Raw genomic sequence first — 17,711 nt, 5'->3', positions numbered from 1 at the left:
AGCATAAATGAGATGTGGTCTACTGATGGAATTATTCCTCAGTTTCTAAGGGCTAATCTTAGAAGGCACTGAGTGCTTCCCACCCTACCAATTTCAGCTAAACTGAGAGTACTTAACAACTCCTTTTAATTTGGGGTTACAAATTCTTAGTTAAGATCAGGCACAAGTTGGCTGCAATGGAGGTAGTTACAGCAGGAAAGCATCAGTACCTGATAACAGATGGTGACATAGTGAATCATATTTACTGCTGCAGAAAAAGGACTAAATGGGGTATTTTTAGCAAAGTATTTTAGAGTTTTGAGTAGTTTCTGGCATGACTATATGCAATTAAGAAATTGAAATTGGGATATAGGCAACAGAGAAGCTTTATTTTAAGGCTTTTTAACCATGTAGTTGCTCAGCAATTGAGAAATTTGCCAGGTATTAAGTACAGCTGTAGTAAATGACACCAGTGATACTACAGATTTCAGAAACAGTCTCTATACCCTTAAGCCATTATCATCTGGGACTAAGTGTAAACTGAGATCAGCAGTGCTTACCTGTGACAGCAGTAAATGCAGCTACTCTGTGAGCATAGCTAAGGCAGCTACTCCATGAGCATAGCTAAGCCATCCAGGTCTCCTGTGCAGTGAATGGGAGCAGTAAAGCTCTTGGAAAGGGGATTTAGAATAGCTGTAAAGGTAGCACAGCCCACGGCCAAGTAAGGAATGCAGCTGAAATTCTGCCTCTTGCCTGAGCTTAGGTGCTTATCTGCACCCTGGAGATAAGCACCTCAGACTGATTGGGAAGCCAACTGTTACAATTAGCAGGATGGTGTACCTTCACCACTACTGGTTGACCTTGGGGTGTAACTGTAGTGCAAGAAGAGTCAACTTAACGTTAACCTACGAGTATATGCTCACAACTCTCAACTTCTGGAGAAATATCCTAGCTACCAGAGTAATTGAGATGGAGGCGCCATTGCTTGCCTTACTGAGCATTGCCATTGCACAGACAGAAATGTCTGTGATTCATGGAAATAAAGAGGATGCTGGCAAGAGGCAACTCACTTCAGGAGCTGGCAGGAAACACAGGGTTCCCCTTCTGGATTTTTTTCTGACTGGCATCAGAAAGTCATGGATAAAATGTTTAAAAATATTCCTGCTTGCCTCTCTTACAAAACTCTTTCTGTAGAGAAAACTCCATTTTAGCCATCTTCCTTGAGCTGCTCATGAAGGAAGATGCCAAGGGTTAGGTGGAAGAGGGAAAGCAAATGGATGGGGTAGACAGAAGAGTTGAAAAGAGAGAATAATGAGATGCACTAGCAAAAAAAGGTCTTAATGGTGTAAGAGTCAGTGAGGAAAGGAAAAAGGAATAGGAGAAATTAGGCTCACAGGCAGAGACTGAAAGATGAAATGACATTAGTGAAGGAGAAAAAACAAGTTAAAACCATCATTAGAAAGTGTAATGCAAAGAGCTACAATAAATTGTGGTGTCATTTGGGACTCTGATTGCATGATTTATGGAACACTGCTAGGAGCATTTATCATGCCAGCAGCCATTGGCTTAGTGCGTGTGGGCATCAGTGACATTTGGAAGGATGAGTACTTGATCTCTGATATAAAATTAGAGGTCACACATCTGTGTGTAACAACTGTACATGGACATCTTTCTGTTTTGTTTGAGGTGACTATTGCTGCTGGTTTATATACATATATATAGTATATATTTAATTTTTATTTAAAAATAAATACAATTGCTTTTGAAATTTCAACACTGAATTGAAAAAGTAAGCCTTGGTCCTCTGGTAAATAAATGCTTTTATTTTTTTCTCCCTTCATTAAAAAAAAAAAAAAGCAAATAAAATACATAATGTTAAAATATGTCAGCTGAAGGTTTTTCACCCCCTACACTAGATGAGGCAGCTTAAAATAATTTTAAAAATCTCATGAAGAATTGGACAGGTGATGGTTTAAGCTATTGTTTTGCACTGTAATCTAAATTATTACTTCAGGTTTTATCACACAAAAATATTTAAAGCTTTGTAAGCATTAAGCAGTAGTGTTATTAATTACATTTTAACTGCCATTCTTTTTTAAAAAGTAAAGTCTTTTTATCATTCACCAGTGTTAACGTACTCAAAAAAAAATCAGCTAAGGCGCTTTAGTCACAGTAAAATTCCCTTAAAATAATGATAGGTCCACCACGTGGTGTATTTTAATCCAAGTCATGACAGATTTACAGAGATGGCCCAAAGGCACCTATCTACACAACTTCAATAAAATACCTGTTAAAATATCTATCTATACCTTTAATAAAATAAATCATAATCATGATTTGAGTGGCTTTGTATTCTATTAAGGTCTGCTTTGGCTAAGGATTGGTGGCTACAAAGAGTGGCAATGACTACTCGGACGGACAACAGAGCAATGGTGTAGAGGACAGTTGACTTGGTATCTGTCTAAAACTGAAACAGGATTAGATAATGAACCTTACGAGTATTTACTTGAACATTAGATCAGAATATTAGATTGTAACTCCTAGTAATAGTGTTATAGTGAAAATCATGCTTAAAGCTTTAACATTTTCCTTATGCTTTGTGTTACTGCTCTTTTGGTGGGAACAGGTAAGAGCTTCTTCTACATCTCTCACAACATAGTGCCTGTGTTTTCAGACTTTAATGCCACAGTGTCATTTAGAAATGACTGTCATTTTGAGGTGGCTTACTGGAAGGGTAGCATTGTGCTTTATGCTGCAAGAATGGAACAGTATTGATGCTTTAAACGTTCCACTTTCGAGAGCTCACCATCTACAGACATCACGGAGCTTTGCTGTACTGGCAACTGGCAAAAAGTCCTTGAGTTTGGAGAAAGGCAGACGTTTAGTTTGTTTTGTACTAGAGTTTTGTCTGTAGAACATAAAAGTGGAGAAAGGATTCTGGTTTTGTTTTGAAAGGTTGATGTCAATTTGGGGCTTTGGAGGGTTTTGCATTCTTCTGTTATCTCTGTCCTTTTGAATACTCTCCCATATTCAAAAAACTTGACAGATGCCATATCAGATTGCCCTGAATTCTGTACATTCTCTACAATGGCAAATCTGCATGTTTTCATTTTTCTTAGGACTTCTAGTATGTGTTTGTATATAACAGGAACATGTTTAAAAAATACATAAAGAAGATAACTGGGAACAGAACAGGGTGCCCTGGTGCTTACTGAATCATTTCTAACAGCTTTACTAATAGGTGGAAAGAGATTTTTCTGGCTTAAAATAAAAAAAAATCTGCTCAGTCTGAAGCAGGCAGAACCCATCTATGAGCAGAAATCGGCTGACGTGCATTTCCTCAATAACTTTCTCAGTCATGGCTTACACATTATTTGGACACTTTCACCATGCTCTTTCTCTCTGTAGATAATTTTCCCCATTCCATTTTGAGCCAATCTTCTCACATATATTTTATGATCATGTAGCTTCACAGATTTCAATTTCTTTTTTATTTACACCACTGTAAATATTTTCAGGTTCCCAGGAATGCAAACATAAAAGTTACTTGTCGTTTTTTATTTTTTTCACTTAATTGGGGTAATCAGTTCAGTACAATCTGAGCTGAGCCTGGGACAAAACTAGAAATGACATGAGCCAATTTTCCAGGCTGAAAAAGCAATTGGAAAGACATATATTGAATTCCCTTGAGTGAAGACAATTACTTCCAAGACCAACTGTCCTATCATTCATGAAATTACTTGTAAAGCTCTTCAGAGAGTTTCTTCAAGAGGGTGGGTGCTATAATGGACATCATTATAGGGACAACAGCACACATTCAGATACTGTTGCAATAACACTTAGGGTCCCTGGATGTCAGCAGCTTGTCAGTCTTCACAAATATAAGGATCAACTGTAAAGATCCACTCCGATTTTCTAACACTTCAATTTTAACTATTTTAACCACAAGAATGACCTTAATCTATCTTTTTCTCACCAAAATCAGCCATTCCTGTTGTAACTACTAGAGTCATCAGTAAATCCAATTTGGCTAAAAACCCAGAAATTTAAGAGCCACTTACTTACAATAAAAGAAATAAATAACTAACCATATTTCCAGACTTCTTGTTCTATCCAGTTGATGCTGTGAAACCAGGTACCAGCCATATTAGTCTTCTTGAAGACAGCAGTGTTTCTTTGTGGATGACTTCACTGTTACCAAGCCTATGAAAATAGTGTGAGGCTTAAAAAGGTGGTAAAAAAATCATGTTAATTGACATGACACTGAGAAGAACCCTGTGGTCAGGTTAAGCTGTGAGCAGAATTGTCAGCACGAATACCTGTAACTATCTAATAACCCTCACTTCCCACTTCCTGATCCACATAGGAGGGATAACAGGGACCATTCCCTACAAAGTTCAGGACTAAAAGCCCAACAGAATAAATTAAATTCTGATTGCATCTTTTAACAATGATTAAGGGGAAGGCATCAAGCATGGCTGCTGATGTCCCATCTTGAATATCTAGGAAAAAACTTCTAGAAAAGCATCCCTTGTTGACCGAGGTGGTGTAACTTGACTAAATGACAGTGTCTTACAATATTACACTCTATTTCTGACTACAGTGACATGTTCCGTATCCTGCCTTGGAAATGTCTTGATGCAGTAGGATCAGAGAGATTTGGGTTGGAAAGGCACTTAAAGCTAATATAGTTCCAACCCCCCTGCCATGGTCAGGGCCACCTTCCACTAGATCAGATTGCTCATACAGAACTGGTATCTTCTGCTGAAAAACACTAGAGAGGTGTTCCCCATTTGCAAAGTACCAGGGAAAAAAACAGGAGCAGTTATGGTAAAAACCCTGTTCCTAACCATATGCAAATTTTACCCAAGGACAGAGTGACATGAAAGCATTCTTGTACAACTTCAGAACTGAAAAGTCATCTGGAAATCTCCCTTCAAGTTAAATTATTTTCTTAGAAGCAGAAAGTCCTATCACATGATGTATTGTAATTTCCGTTCTGTTCCCTCCTTCAGACACAGAATCTTATCAACATAGGATAAATATAGAATCTTTTTATACTCACAGTTTTAGCCATTTCCATGTATGAACAACAAAATAATGACTGTGTTCTTATGTCTGAAAACAATACATGATCAATGCAGACTTGCTAAATGAAAAAACATTAAAACAACAGAGCTCAATAATGAATAATCCATGGGAGATCTTTAGGACCCGGTGAAAACATAAAAACCTTATTTTGCAAATATTCTTTAATTTTTTTAAATCAATTTGTTTCTACTACACTCACACCCATTCTTATTAATTATTCACTTTGCCCTTTGATGAAAAAATCTCAGTTTTGCAGACTCGGCCACTCCTTCTGAGTTATTTTAGGGTTATTACTACTATCTCGTTAGTGCCCAAAGCCTGGATTAGCGCCAACTGTGAGGCACCATACCGACAAACCGACAGCGTCCTCTCCCTTGGGTTTGAGAGACTGAAGGGACAGGGGCACGATTAAAACCCGCGGTGGGAGCACAGGGACTAGGGACCCGTTTTGTTTCACTGTCCCGGCAAGCACGCATACCCGTGGGCAGGGCGGGGCGGAGGCGGGCAGGGCTCGGCAGGGCAGGCTGCCGAGGCTCTGCTGCCGGGCTCCCTGCCCAGGAAGGGCCGGGCACAGTAGCTCTGCCCGCTGGGCCCAGCAGGAGCGCAGCCGCCGGCGGGGGTAGCCGCAGCGACCGCGGAGGGCGGCCGGGAAGGGCCCCGCTGCACGGCTTACCCCGTGTGTCCCTCGGGACACAGCGGCAGCCGGCCCCACTGCTCCGCCCGGGCCCGAGAAGCGCTCCTGTCCCGCGGCGCTGCCCGCTGCCTCCCCAGGGCTGCCCCGCCACCCGGATCACTTGCCCTCTGCATGGTCAGGAGGCGGCGGCAGCCTATGCCCAGGGCCGGGGCAAGAGGGAGGAGGCGAGGGCCGGCGGCGGGGCCTGTGCCATCGATCCCGCCGCCTCCCGGTCCGCCCGCACTGCTCTGTGCATCCGCCTCTTCCTTTCTCCGCGCCGCCTCCAGCGGGGGAGCCGGCGGGGCCCGTACGTGCCGGGCCGGCAGCGAGGGGAGTGTCTGCGGCTCAGCGTCTCTGCAGCAGCGCCGGCCCCGCCGCGCCGACCAGGACCGGGTGCGGACTCCCCCGCCGTCCCTCCGCGCTGCTGCTGCGCGGCCATCGCCGCTGCCGGCGGGAGGGGCCAGGATGTGAGCGTCGGGTCGCCTTGGCCCCCCTCCGCCCCCTTCCCCCCCCCCCCCCCCCTTCCTCTCCCTCCCTCCCTCCTCCCTCCTTTTAAATAAGACCAAGCCAGCCAACCAACCCCAAAACCCCAGAGGGCGTGGGGAGGTGGGGGATCCCGTGTCGCCGCCGCCACCCTTTCGCTGGATCCATTGTGAGGAAATTACTGTTCGCCGGCAGCGGCGGCACATCTGGGCGGGCACATCTGGGCATGCAACATCGGCTCCCGCCGTCTTCCTCCCCCGTCCTCCAGCCGGCCGAGCGGCTTCCTCCGGGCCGCCGGGGAGACTGCCGCTCGCCAGCCCCGGGGTCTGTCTTTCGGACCGAGTATTAAAAGCTGGCAGCCCGGGCTGTGGGGTGTGTGGAAATAAAGGCTGCTTTTTATTTCCCCACACCCCCCCCCCCCCCCCCCCCGGGATTTATTTCATGGGGATGTGTTCAAGACAAGAGAGGATTCAGAAGGATATTGACGTTGTGATCCAAAAGTGCAAGGCGGAGAAGGACTGCCTGTTTGCAGGTGAGTTTCAATCCCGGGTGCCAGGTTGGCGGCGAGGAGGCTGCCGCCGCCCGCCCCGGACCGCGCTCCCCCCGTGGTGCCCGTGCCCTTCGCCGCCGTTACTGGCAGCGGGGGCTGCCGCCGATCCCGCGTGTGCCGGCCCTCCGTTCCCTTCCTCCTCCTCCTCTCCAGTCTTTCCGAGAGCATGTGAGGCCAGCTGAGACGGCGAGAGGGGGGATCCCGATCGCGGCCGCACGCAGAGCCGCGCGGGTGCGGGTGCGTGCTGCCGTTGCCTGGCGCAGCTCCTGATGCCGCTCCTGGTGCCTCGTTGCGCCGCTGCCTCCCGGGTGGCCCGGCTTCACCCGCGCTCGCCCGGCAATAGGGTCGGCAGTGAACGTGCCTCTTTCCCGTTACGAACGTCCCTTCCCACCCATTCCTCGGGGGTTCGAGGCTTCCTCGGTGATCCGCCGCAGGAGCGTGCCTGGCTGCTGCCTGTTGCCGTTCCCGACAATGGAGATCCCGGCCGTTGCCATAGCACCGGCACTTGTTGCGAGGGCCTGGGGGAGATGCTGCAGCTTCCCCCGTTCACCCCGACCCCCTTTCCGCCCACCCCGGGGTCGGTAACCGGGATGCGGGTCCGTAAAACCCGCCTAATTCAGCCAAAATAAAGACAAGTTGTAATAACACAGTTGTTTGTCTTTCAGATTTCAGGTACTCAGACTCCACCTTTACCTTCACCTATATTGGAGGCTCCAAAAGGTACTTTTTTTCCCACAGTAGTGACTCCCTTAATTTCTTGCAGTGAGGTGCAGTGGTTCAGTACCAAGGCAGGCATTTTTGTTTCTTCTTGCAAGGAGAGTCAGTAAATTACCTGCCTTGGCACAAACATGAACCGAGGAAGAGGTGTTGAGCCAGGTGATCAGAAAGGTGGTCCTAGTTGCCAGAGGCTCGTTCCTCTGGGTGCTGCTCTGTGAAGTTTCACTGTTACTACTTGATTATTTGTGAATACATAGAATCTCTGCTGTACCTAAACTTAACAGAGACGCAGCAAAGGCATCAATGTATGATACAAAGTTAATTCATGTTAAAAAATAGGGAAAGCTACAATTTTAATAACAAGTAGGCCAAATTACACATCAGCACCTTTCTCACCCGAGCTGTATTTAGTCCTGTGACAAATGCAAGACTGCAAAAGACCAAATCATATTCCTGAGACAGTAAGTGGAATGTCAGTCAGTATAGTTGAAGAGGCTGGGAAATGTTTTTATTGAATGTTAGTTTAAATACTGTTTCTAACAGTCTCTGAGCTTTTGGACTCTGCATGTACATGTTTTAAAATTGTATTTCAGTGTTTGTGGTATTTGCTTTCAAAAGGAAATTATGTAAAAGCTTGAGCACACATCCTTTTTGTTTCCCTGGCTGTTAGTTGCCTTTACTTAGAAAGGTGTTAACAGGACATGCTTTGTCTCTCTCTTTTATCTGAATTTTATTACACAGGGCAAGCAGCACTCCCACAGCCATGGGTTCTCCCCTGTATATGCTTGGGGTCTGGCTGCAGGATCAGATTCCCAGATGGTCCCCAGGCTGTGGAATCACTCAGAAAAGTGCTTTCCCACCTCACTACTCTGCCTGTTCCTGCTAAAGGAAAAGACAACTTCTGTTTTCAGTTCCATTTTCAGTGGAGTAGAATTGTTCACCCAGCAGCTGAAAATCGTTGCATTTTTAGGTTGCTTGTAATATATACTCTATCATTTAGTGTTTTAGTATTTATTTTATTTTAGTCTTATTTTAAAAGAAGATTTTGAAAGGGTTGATTCAGTAAAAATTATCTAACATGTTATTTACCATGTAATTAAAGCGATTGGTTTTGAAAGTTCCTTTGCATTGTTTTCTAATACAAATATTGCAGCAAGGAACCAGGAAGTGAAACCTGTCTATTGTTTCCAGTTTCCAAGCTGAACAAAGTAAAAAGCCTAAGGGCGTAACTGATTGGAAACAAACTGGTTTATAAATGTAGGAACAAAATGTCCGTGCTACAAGGAGAGGTGGAAGGAGGCCTTACATCCTGCAGCCTTGAATTTTAGTGGTGGTCAGCATTTGCTGTGACACTGTTTACTGGAAACTAGTCTCAGGACCTTAAAAATTCAAACTGAATGGAGAAACAAACATTATGCTTACAGAACTGGGGAAAAAGTGGGTTGTTACTTAGCGCATACTTAAATATCACTTTCCATTTCACATTTTAAGGAGAGTTAGAAAGCATCCTTTGATGTAAGGGTTTGGTGTTCTCCACTTGTTTCTATTATGACCTAGAAAGACATTTTACAATATTCTGATTGCACAGGGGTGTACTCAGTGGCAGGTTTATGGTAGTGAGCTCTCTTATGAAGTACATAAAATGAAAACCCTAAGCTTTGACTTAACTTGAAAACTTCAGTTTCTCGCATCAAGGATGAGTTAGTGATTTCTTCTCAGAGAAGGTGCTGGTTGAGCAGCAGCATTTGGGCAAGTCTCCACTACAGGGTCAACAGCTGTGATATACATGGGAACAGTTTAGGAGAGCACAAAGCTATCTTAAGGATCTTAATCTTGCATTTGACCATGATTCTATGATTTTTTTCTTACTGCCATTGCTGCAGCTGTGGACTTCTTGAGTGATGACCCAATTTTTTTGACTACTGTACTCAGGAATTGTCCCTAAATGGCAAAATCTCTGTTAGCTTGTGGTTATAGACTTGAATATTAGCCGACAGGCCTTGTCCAGTTCCTTCAGATATGCAGGCTGATGAGTTTGTTTTTCGAACCAACAGGAATATGGGCTTTTCAGTATTGGCCACAGAGATGGATGTTCACTGCATGGAGGTTCAAACTGAGAAACAGATTTAAATGAGTAAGATTAGAAATAGTGTGGAAGGAAGATTACAGCATGTAAGCAGTCATTAGCGATGCTTGGAATGAAATCTTTCATGCTTTGTTTCTCTTAGAATTTCCTTTAGGTCAGTGTGCATTATGGCTTTGATTTAGCCATAGTGGTTAGATACAAGAGCAGAAACCCTTGAAAGAAGGCAATATATTTTCCATTTGAGAAGGAGGGTTCTTTGTCTTACTCTTGTATAAAGGCAGGTGACAATACTAGCAAGTTAAACATCACTGGGGGTTTTCCTCTGGATGCTGTAGTTGCCTCTAGTGCCCACTATGTCCGTTTGTCAGTGGTCTCAATTCATAATTTCAGCTAGATTCTCAGTAAATCAGTGTAAATCTGTGAAGTCACTGTATTTGTATTATTTCAGTTATGACGAGGATCTAAAATCTGGTTGTATTTACTCTTTGAACCATTAAGTTTATCTGTAGGAGATTTTTCTTCTTGGGGCCAGCTTCTCTGACTTTACCTGATTTTTAGCTTGTTGCTTGCATTGATTGCACAGCCTCTTCCTGCATTAGTACTATTCAAATATTGAAGTAGTACATGACTACGCTGCAGATCAGTCCAAATAGGTAGGCCTGATCTGGAGCAAATTTATCATCTCTTCAGTGGAGTTAACATGTATTCCCACAGAAAAGTAGTAATAGTTCAGTTAATTCTTTTAGACTGTATTTCGCTGTACTTTTTTTTTTCTTTAAGTGCACAGTCTTCACACTTCCAAATTTTAGAGTTGTTTGACACTACAGAGATGCTTCCTGGTTTGGGAAGGTTGTAACTAGCAATTCATTAGAGAAAGGACATCTTTGTGCATAATATGGGAACTAAATACGAGGCAGATTTTTTATCAGTTTAGTAATTTTTAATTTCATTGTCAGAAAGCAATATGCAGGGTGATGGATTTTGTACAAAGTGAGGTGTCCATTTGGGTACTGTGACTATGCAAGATTTATTCTTCTTTAACTATGTCTGGCAGAATATCAGAAATGGCTGGATTTTTTATGCTTTTTACTGCAGGATCTAAAAAGGTTATTAAACTGTGAACATTTTGAGCTCTCTCCCTTTTTTTTTTTTTCCAATATTTTTTAAAGAATCTCTTGTTTCTGTTTTCCTATTTTCTGCCCCATGTGAAACATTGCTCCTCCAGAAACTGTGCAGGCTCCGAACTGATCAGTTATTTTTCAAATGAAAATGTGTGATGCCCTGAAGTTGTTTTCACTTTATATGTCATTTGACATGGTTTACGCAGAAGCAGTGTTTGGTTGTCCTGAAAAAAGGTGTTTCCTTTTCTTAGTGTTTTTCTCACCCCACCTGTCTTTTTTTTTTTTTTCCTGAGGCTAAACAAGGACATCATATCAGTCCTAAAATACCTCTTTGTTCAAATATGTACTTAACTTTCATTGGCAGCGAGGGACAGTGACAATAAGACTGTGCAGAAGAACAGATCTAATGCTATAGCATATTATAAAGAAACCAGATAAGACCTGTGAGAACTGAACATACAGATTGATTTTGTCAGCAAAATTCCCATCTCCTGTTTGCACAGTGGCTTCTTGTGTTCTGCTTTTTGTACTTTAGCACAGCAATTGTAACAATGGCAGTTCTGAAGAAGCAAAGAAAGTTGAATTTTATTCCAAAGAGATTTTTTTTTTCTTTTCCTAAAATATTGGTGCATTTTTAACTTAAGCTGTATTCCTTTTGAGTATTTGGCTTCTTGTATTCTATTTAAGAGATTATACATAGCACTTAATATTGTAGTATCAGAAATTCTCATAAAAAGCAATGAATTAATTCCCACCTCACTGTATCAGTGAACTATTTCACAGCTGGGGAGCTGTGCTACTGAAGCAGTAACTAAATCGCTTGTGGCTTTCTATAGCTAGAGATAAAAACTACTATCTGACGTCCTAGCACATTATGTCTACCAGGTGTTTGAACCACTTGGTGATAAATAGAGATAACCTTTTTTTCCCCATTTAGTGGTATGCCTGATTACTACTTGCATGAATTTCATTAAACTGCCTGCATGAGAGATTTCATTTGGTGAATAAATTTGAAATTCTCACGTCTCTCTGATGATGCTGAAAGCCTTCCATATAAAAAAAAAGCTTTGAAAATAAATGGTTTGGGGCTAATTGATGTGGTTTTTAATCTTAAAATTTATATTCAATTTATATTTACTTTAGCAAGAAAGGAGAGAACTGAAAAACATTTTTTAAACCAAAATGTAAAATTGTGTCCATCAGAAAATATCAAAATGGAGCACTTTTCTGAACATTTTCATTTTTTTTCTTTCCAAAATGATCAATCTGAATGCCAGCATCGTTTTGATAGGTTGTTTTTAACCTAGCTCCTCTGTCAGGTTCCTTGCATGAGTGTGTTTACTGGCTATACAAAGTTTGGGAAGAGAAGGTTGGACAGTTCCTTTTGGAAGCAGTGGTGGCTTGAGTAGTATGAAAGTGTCCCTGAAAATACAACCTAAGAAAATTAGAATAAGATTTTTATGAAATCCGTTGCTCTGAATGGTTTCAGTTTAGCTGGAACAGGTTTTATACGGGCTTAGGAAGGGTTTGTGCAAGGACAGTTCATCTTCTCTTGCTGATGGCTTTGCTTAACTTTGTGTTGAGTTTACTAAAGAGCATAATTTGAAAAAATGAATTCCAAATGTTTTGTACACACAAAAAAACCTCTCTTTATCTGTCCGTCACTCAGAATTAGTATGAAATCTTAAACTGAATCCCAAAATGGCTTCAGAGTTTTTGCAGGTATAAACATTAGTTGAGACAGAAATTACAATTTCTTCACAAGGACTGTTTTGTGAAAACACCTAAAATGATTGTATTGAAGTCCAGCCATTTTAGTATATGTGTATGCGAAACAGTGGGAAAAAAAGAACAAACAACAAACCAACCAAAACCCAACCCCAACACTCTCCAACATCCCCCCCCACAACCAAACACAAATAACAAACACCCCCTTACTCTCCACAACCCCCAACCCCCCCCCCCCCCAAAAAAAAAAGATAAAAAGAGTTTTACTGTATTTACAGTATTTCAGGACAAAACTGTAACCTTCAAATACAAAAAAAAAAATTCTGGAGAACATATTAAGTTAATGCCTTAGTACAACAGTTATGAATACCATCAGCAGCCTTCTCTTACGGATATGGAATTCTATAAAGTAATCTACTGGTTTAATACGGGTCTGTGAATATCACATGAAATCTTTCATACATCTTTGTAGCTCTAATAGACTTCCAGCTGAAAACTGATCATATCAATTTCTTTTAATAAGGTGTAATTCCAAGGAATTATTTTGCTGTAAAGACTTTTAGCCACCTTATAGAACGAGGTTTGTTAGGTTTGTTGTAAAACTTCAGTAGTAGGATTTTGTAGGCTTATAGGTTAAAGAACTCATGTTTTATCAGTGGATGACAAGAATAGTGAAATTGGATGTGCTTAGGTGGCAACAGGAGGAACATAACCTCTTCAAGAATCTCTTTGGGCATACACTAGTTTTGTTAACTCAGGGCAACAGAAGTTTTAATTTAGTTCAGTATTGGTCTCTAGAGCACGAAGTAAGGAGTCAATAATCAGCCCACCAAAGATGAAAGCTCTTTCACCTTTATCAGACCTGTATGCACGTACTTTTTGTTTTTTCCTTCTATTTTTAAATAGCAGTATAACACAAGAGCATCATTGCCTTTGGCCTATAGTCCCTATGCCAGATTTTGCTGTTGTTGGAGTTTTTATAGCAAATGTTAGTGTTGGTTAAAGATGCTCTACCTGCATTACTGCAGTAAAATTGCATGCAACTACCAGCCACCAGTTCTCCTTGTTAAGGTATTTTGCTAGGTAATCTAAGGACATTTACAATTCTGTGTTTTTATTCCATTTTACTTGTTTGTTTTGGAATTCTTATTTAAAATGGTAAAATGTGAGAAGTTCTAGTATTTATTTGGTTTTAACAATTTCTAGTGAATTAAAAGAAATGCATTCTCCCTGTGAACCGCACTACAGGGAGTAGATGAGAAGAGGGAGACTCCAGGTTCTTTCTGTACCTGAATCTGTATTTTACGAACAAGCTATTACTTGTTTTAGATTGTCCCCCTTGTGGTGAATAACTGCCCACTATAGTGTTTCTGTGTTTAAACATAAATAAATAGATACTAAAAAATACTACTTCATAAAGTTTAAGCCTTTATTTAAGGTGCGAAGAAACACATCCATCCTGTATTTCAGTTAAAAACTGACCTTTGCAAAGGGCAACAAACACTCAGAGATAGAGAGTGTAAATACCTTTTACATCTAGCACTGTTTGGCTTCAAGGCAGGCATGAATGTGTGGAAGATGCTGGCCTCCCAGTGTGCTAGTTAGGATTAGGCATTTGCCATCCATAAAGAGAACTGGAGTTGCAGTTACATAAGTCAGGTTAAAAAATATGAAAGCTATTGATTTTTTTCATGGAGGACATGGTCAGTGTGAAACTTAACACAAGCCGGCTTCAGCGTGCACTCACAGCCCAGAAAACCAACCGTATCCTGGGCTGCATCAAAAGGAGCGTGACCACCAGGTCGAAGGAGGTGATCCTGCCCCTCTACTCTGCTTTCGTGAGACCTCACTTGGAGTATTGTGTGCAGTTCTGGTGTCCTCAACATAAAAAGGACATGGAACTGTTGGAACAAGTCCAGAGAAGGGCCACAAGGATGATCAGGGGACTGGAGCACCTCCCATATGAAGACAGGCTGAGAAAGTTGGGGCTGTTCAGCCTGGAGAAGAGAAGGCTGCATGGAGACCTCATAGCAGCCTTCCAGTATCTGAAGGGAGAATATAGGGATGCTGGGGATGGAGTATTCATTAGAACTGTAGTGATAGGACAAGGGGTAGTGGGTTAAAACTTAAACATGGGAAGTTTAGATTGGATATAAGGAAGAAGTTCTTCACTGTTAGGGTGGTGAGGCACTGGAATGGGTTTCCCAGGGAGGTTGTGAATGCTCCATCCCTGACAGTGTTTAAGGCCAGGATGGACAGAGCCTTAGGTGCCATGGTTTAGTGTGAGGTGTCCCTGCCCATGGCAGGGGGGTTGGAACTAGATGATCTTAAGGTCCTTTCCAACCCTAACTATTCTATGATTCTATGACATAAACAGATTCTCATTTGAGGTCAAGAAAAGCTTTTGCCCTGGCTGCAAAGTCCTTGTCCTTTATGTGTTATAACATGATTACCATATTCTTGGGTAATTTAAATTGACAAATTGCCATGGGATTCAGTAAAGTTGTGGCAACTTACAGCACTGAAGACCTGTCTGTAATTATAGTAATCTTATTAAGGAAGTTTGAATAGAACAAAGCTAAATATAAATGCAGTATGTTATCTTCATTGACTTGTAATAGCATAGTTTAATCTATGCATGATTAGTTACGTACCAAAGTGATGTTACACATTATGTGTGTTTGTGTTTTAGGTGAAAGGTATGGACGAATTTCATGGAAGTTGAAAGAGTGAGCTATAAATAAAGTTCTTTGGGAGGGGCTCATATTGGGGCAGAATGAGACGAGATAGGGCAGACTAAAATGAGGCAGAAATGTCTGGTGACAGAGACTTGAGACGTTTTCGTGCATAGCAAACAGCTGTTCTCAGCAGTGTGGCACTTGCATCTCAGATTTGCGTGTGGTGCAACCCTCTAAGCAAAGGCCCTAGCCAAGTCACCACAGTGGTCTCTTTTTTTTATTTCCAGTGCTAAGGTGAGCTTGACAAAGCGCTTACCTGTTTGTCTGCAATGTAGGTGTTCTCACAGGATCCCTCTGGCACAGGGAAGGTCTTGTCCCACAGAATACCACCCCTGTACCCTTCCTTGAGAGATAATGATGACTTTAATCTTCGTAATTTAGAGAAGGTTTCACACCAGCCTTGGTGTGAAGTGGCCATATCCATTTCAGCCATGCTGCTGCAGAGCATAGGCTCCTTAAAATCGTGTTTCCATTCCTTCCCAATTCGTCTTTTCCCACCCTTCTTTTTTCTGGCTCTTTGTTTTCCAGAGGTGCTGTACAAAAACTGGTGGTATCTGTTGTGTTCATACACAGACATTAAATAGTTGGTATTAAACAACTGTACTATGCAGGTTAGGAACATGGAGCAGCTATAGATCACTTATCTCCCAGATGATATATATATATATAAATATAAGATTATATATATATATATATATATATATCCTTTTTAATAAATGCTTGTTTAGGGTCTTAGGAAGTTTCACCAGAGTAAAAACAGGTGCTCACACTGTTAATCAGAGCAATCACATGTTTGCTGCTGTTCGTTATTCTGGTTTTGGTGTCTAATATGTGGGTGGCTAGGAAAGAAATCACTGCTGAAATAATTGCAGCTGCAGCCTGAGTTGTTTGATGATTTAAGTTTAAAAATCTTTTTTAGCTGGGTTGTTTTTGTGATTTCTGTTGTACCTAAGTAGGACTGAACAGAGATGTTTAGAAATAATATGTATTTGGGATTTTTTGCTGCAGATGCTGTGCAGGTGTAAAAATGCAATTTACCTTGAACCAATAACATTTGAATGCTCTTTGTGCATTATAGAAAATGTTTTAAATAGAACAGCAAAGTTAGTAAAAAAAAAATAAAAAATGTTGCTTTATACAGTTTCCCATTCTTCACCTTATAGGCTACTTACTCGTTATAAAGCACTCTTTATGGATCTTTGGGAATGTCTCTCCAGAAACTATTTTTAATTCTGCTCCCTCAAATATAGAAAACCTTTTGATATTTCCGTCAGTAACAATGCACAGCTCCTTACATGCATGGTGCTATTAGCTGTCATTCTGAACTTCTGAGGTGTTCAGTACCTGCCTTTGGAATCATTACAATGTTCTTTTCATGGATGTGTCCCCTAATAAAACTGGTTGAGGGTGACTTTTTACCCTATGATACTGTTTGAGGTTTTCCTTTATTGGCTTCTCCTTGATTTGTAATGATGGAGTGATTTGTAGTGATGGATGAAGGACTCACCCTGTTGCCAACCTGCAGGTGGAGTTTCACCAGTGTGAGCTGGACTCCTTGGGTATGTTTTTTAGGGGTTGGGATTGAAAACCCTTTGCCTGTTGAGAATATCACCAGCCCCAAAGGCGCAGGATATGTGAAGTATGCCTTCAGCACCTGTAGGACTAAGGAAATTTGTGAAGTGGTGTGCCAGTTGGTACAGCCAGAGGAATGGGCCATGGGGTCTGCCCTGCACAACTGTGTAAGTGGAGGAAGGGTGCAGTCACTGAGCATACCCTCCCTTAAGGCTGCTCTTCCATGCCTTGGTTGATATAGCCCTGGGATCATAGAACCATAGAATCAATCACAGAATCAGCCAGGTTGGAAAAGACCTTTAAGGTCACCAAGTCCAACCTCTACCCCAGGACTGCCAAGACCACCACTAAATCATGTCACTGAGGGCGTCATCTACGCGGATTTTGAACACTTTCAGGGATGCTCATTCCAGCACTGCCCTGGGCAGCCTGTTCCAATGCCTGAGCACCCTCTCGGTGAATAAATTTTTCCTAATATCCAACCTAAACCTCCCTTGGCTCAGCTTGAGGCTGTTACCTCTTGCCCTATCACTTGTTATTTGGAAGAAAAGACCAATACCCATCTCACTACAACCTCCTTGCAGTAGTTGTAGAGAGTGATAAGGTCCCCCCTGAGCCTTTTCTTCTCCAGACTAAATCCCCAGGACCCTCAGCTGTTCCCCATCACACTTGTGCTCCAGATCCTTCACCACCTCTGTTCCCCTTCTCTGGACCTGCTCCAGCACCTCAATGTCTCTCTCACATTGAGGGGCCCAGAACTGAACATGGTGTTCAAGGTGCAGCCTCACCAGTGCCCAGTACAGGACAAAAAGGATCTACCTGATGTGACCATCTTTGATCAGAGAGATCTGGGAGCAGGGGCCATGAAGCAGGGCCTGGCAGCCTGCCGTGGGAGCGTGCACTTCCTCCCGTGTCACGACAAGGGTGACTGGCTGACGGCTGATGGGCAGTGTAACTCCACAGGGCTGGCTGA

General features: G+C 42.2%; 1 protein-coding gene across 2 annotated transcripts in view; it reads left to right on the top strand.

Moving 5' to 3' along the window:
* Positions 1 to 6,656: 6,656 nt before the first annotated feature.
* PARP8 (poly(ADP-ribose) polymerase family member 8) overlaps positions 6,657 to 17,711 on the top strand; it is a 105,317-nt gene continuing 94,262 nt past the window's right edge. Inside the window, exons 1-2 of one of the 2 annotated variants that reach the window (XM_057403076.1) lie at positions 6,657 to 6,758; positions 7,442 to 7,496. In XM_057403076.1, coding sequence (XP_057259059.1) covers positions 6,668 to 6,758; positions 7,442 to 7,496 — 146 coding nt within the window. In that variant the 5' untranslated portion in view covers positions 6,657 to 6,667. The remainder of the gene's footprint in view (positions 6,759 to 7,441; positions 7,497 to 17,711) is intronic. The other variant, XM_057403077.1, reaches the window with a different exon arrangement.

Source organism: Pezoporus wallicus, unplaced genomic scaffold, assembly GCF_028554395.1.
Source record: "Pezoporus wallicus isolate ANWC-B61680 ecotype Strahan unplaced genomic scaffold, APGP_CSIRO_Pwel_v1 contig_2997, whole genome shotgun sequence".
Lineage (NCBI taxonomy): Eukaryota > Metazoa > Chordata > Aves > Psittaciformes > Psittacidae > Pezoporus > Pezoporus wallicus.
The sequence above is the reverse complement of the archived record's forward strand: the minus strand, read 5'-3'. Positions and strand labels throughout refer to the sequence as shown.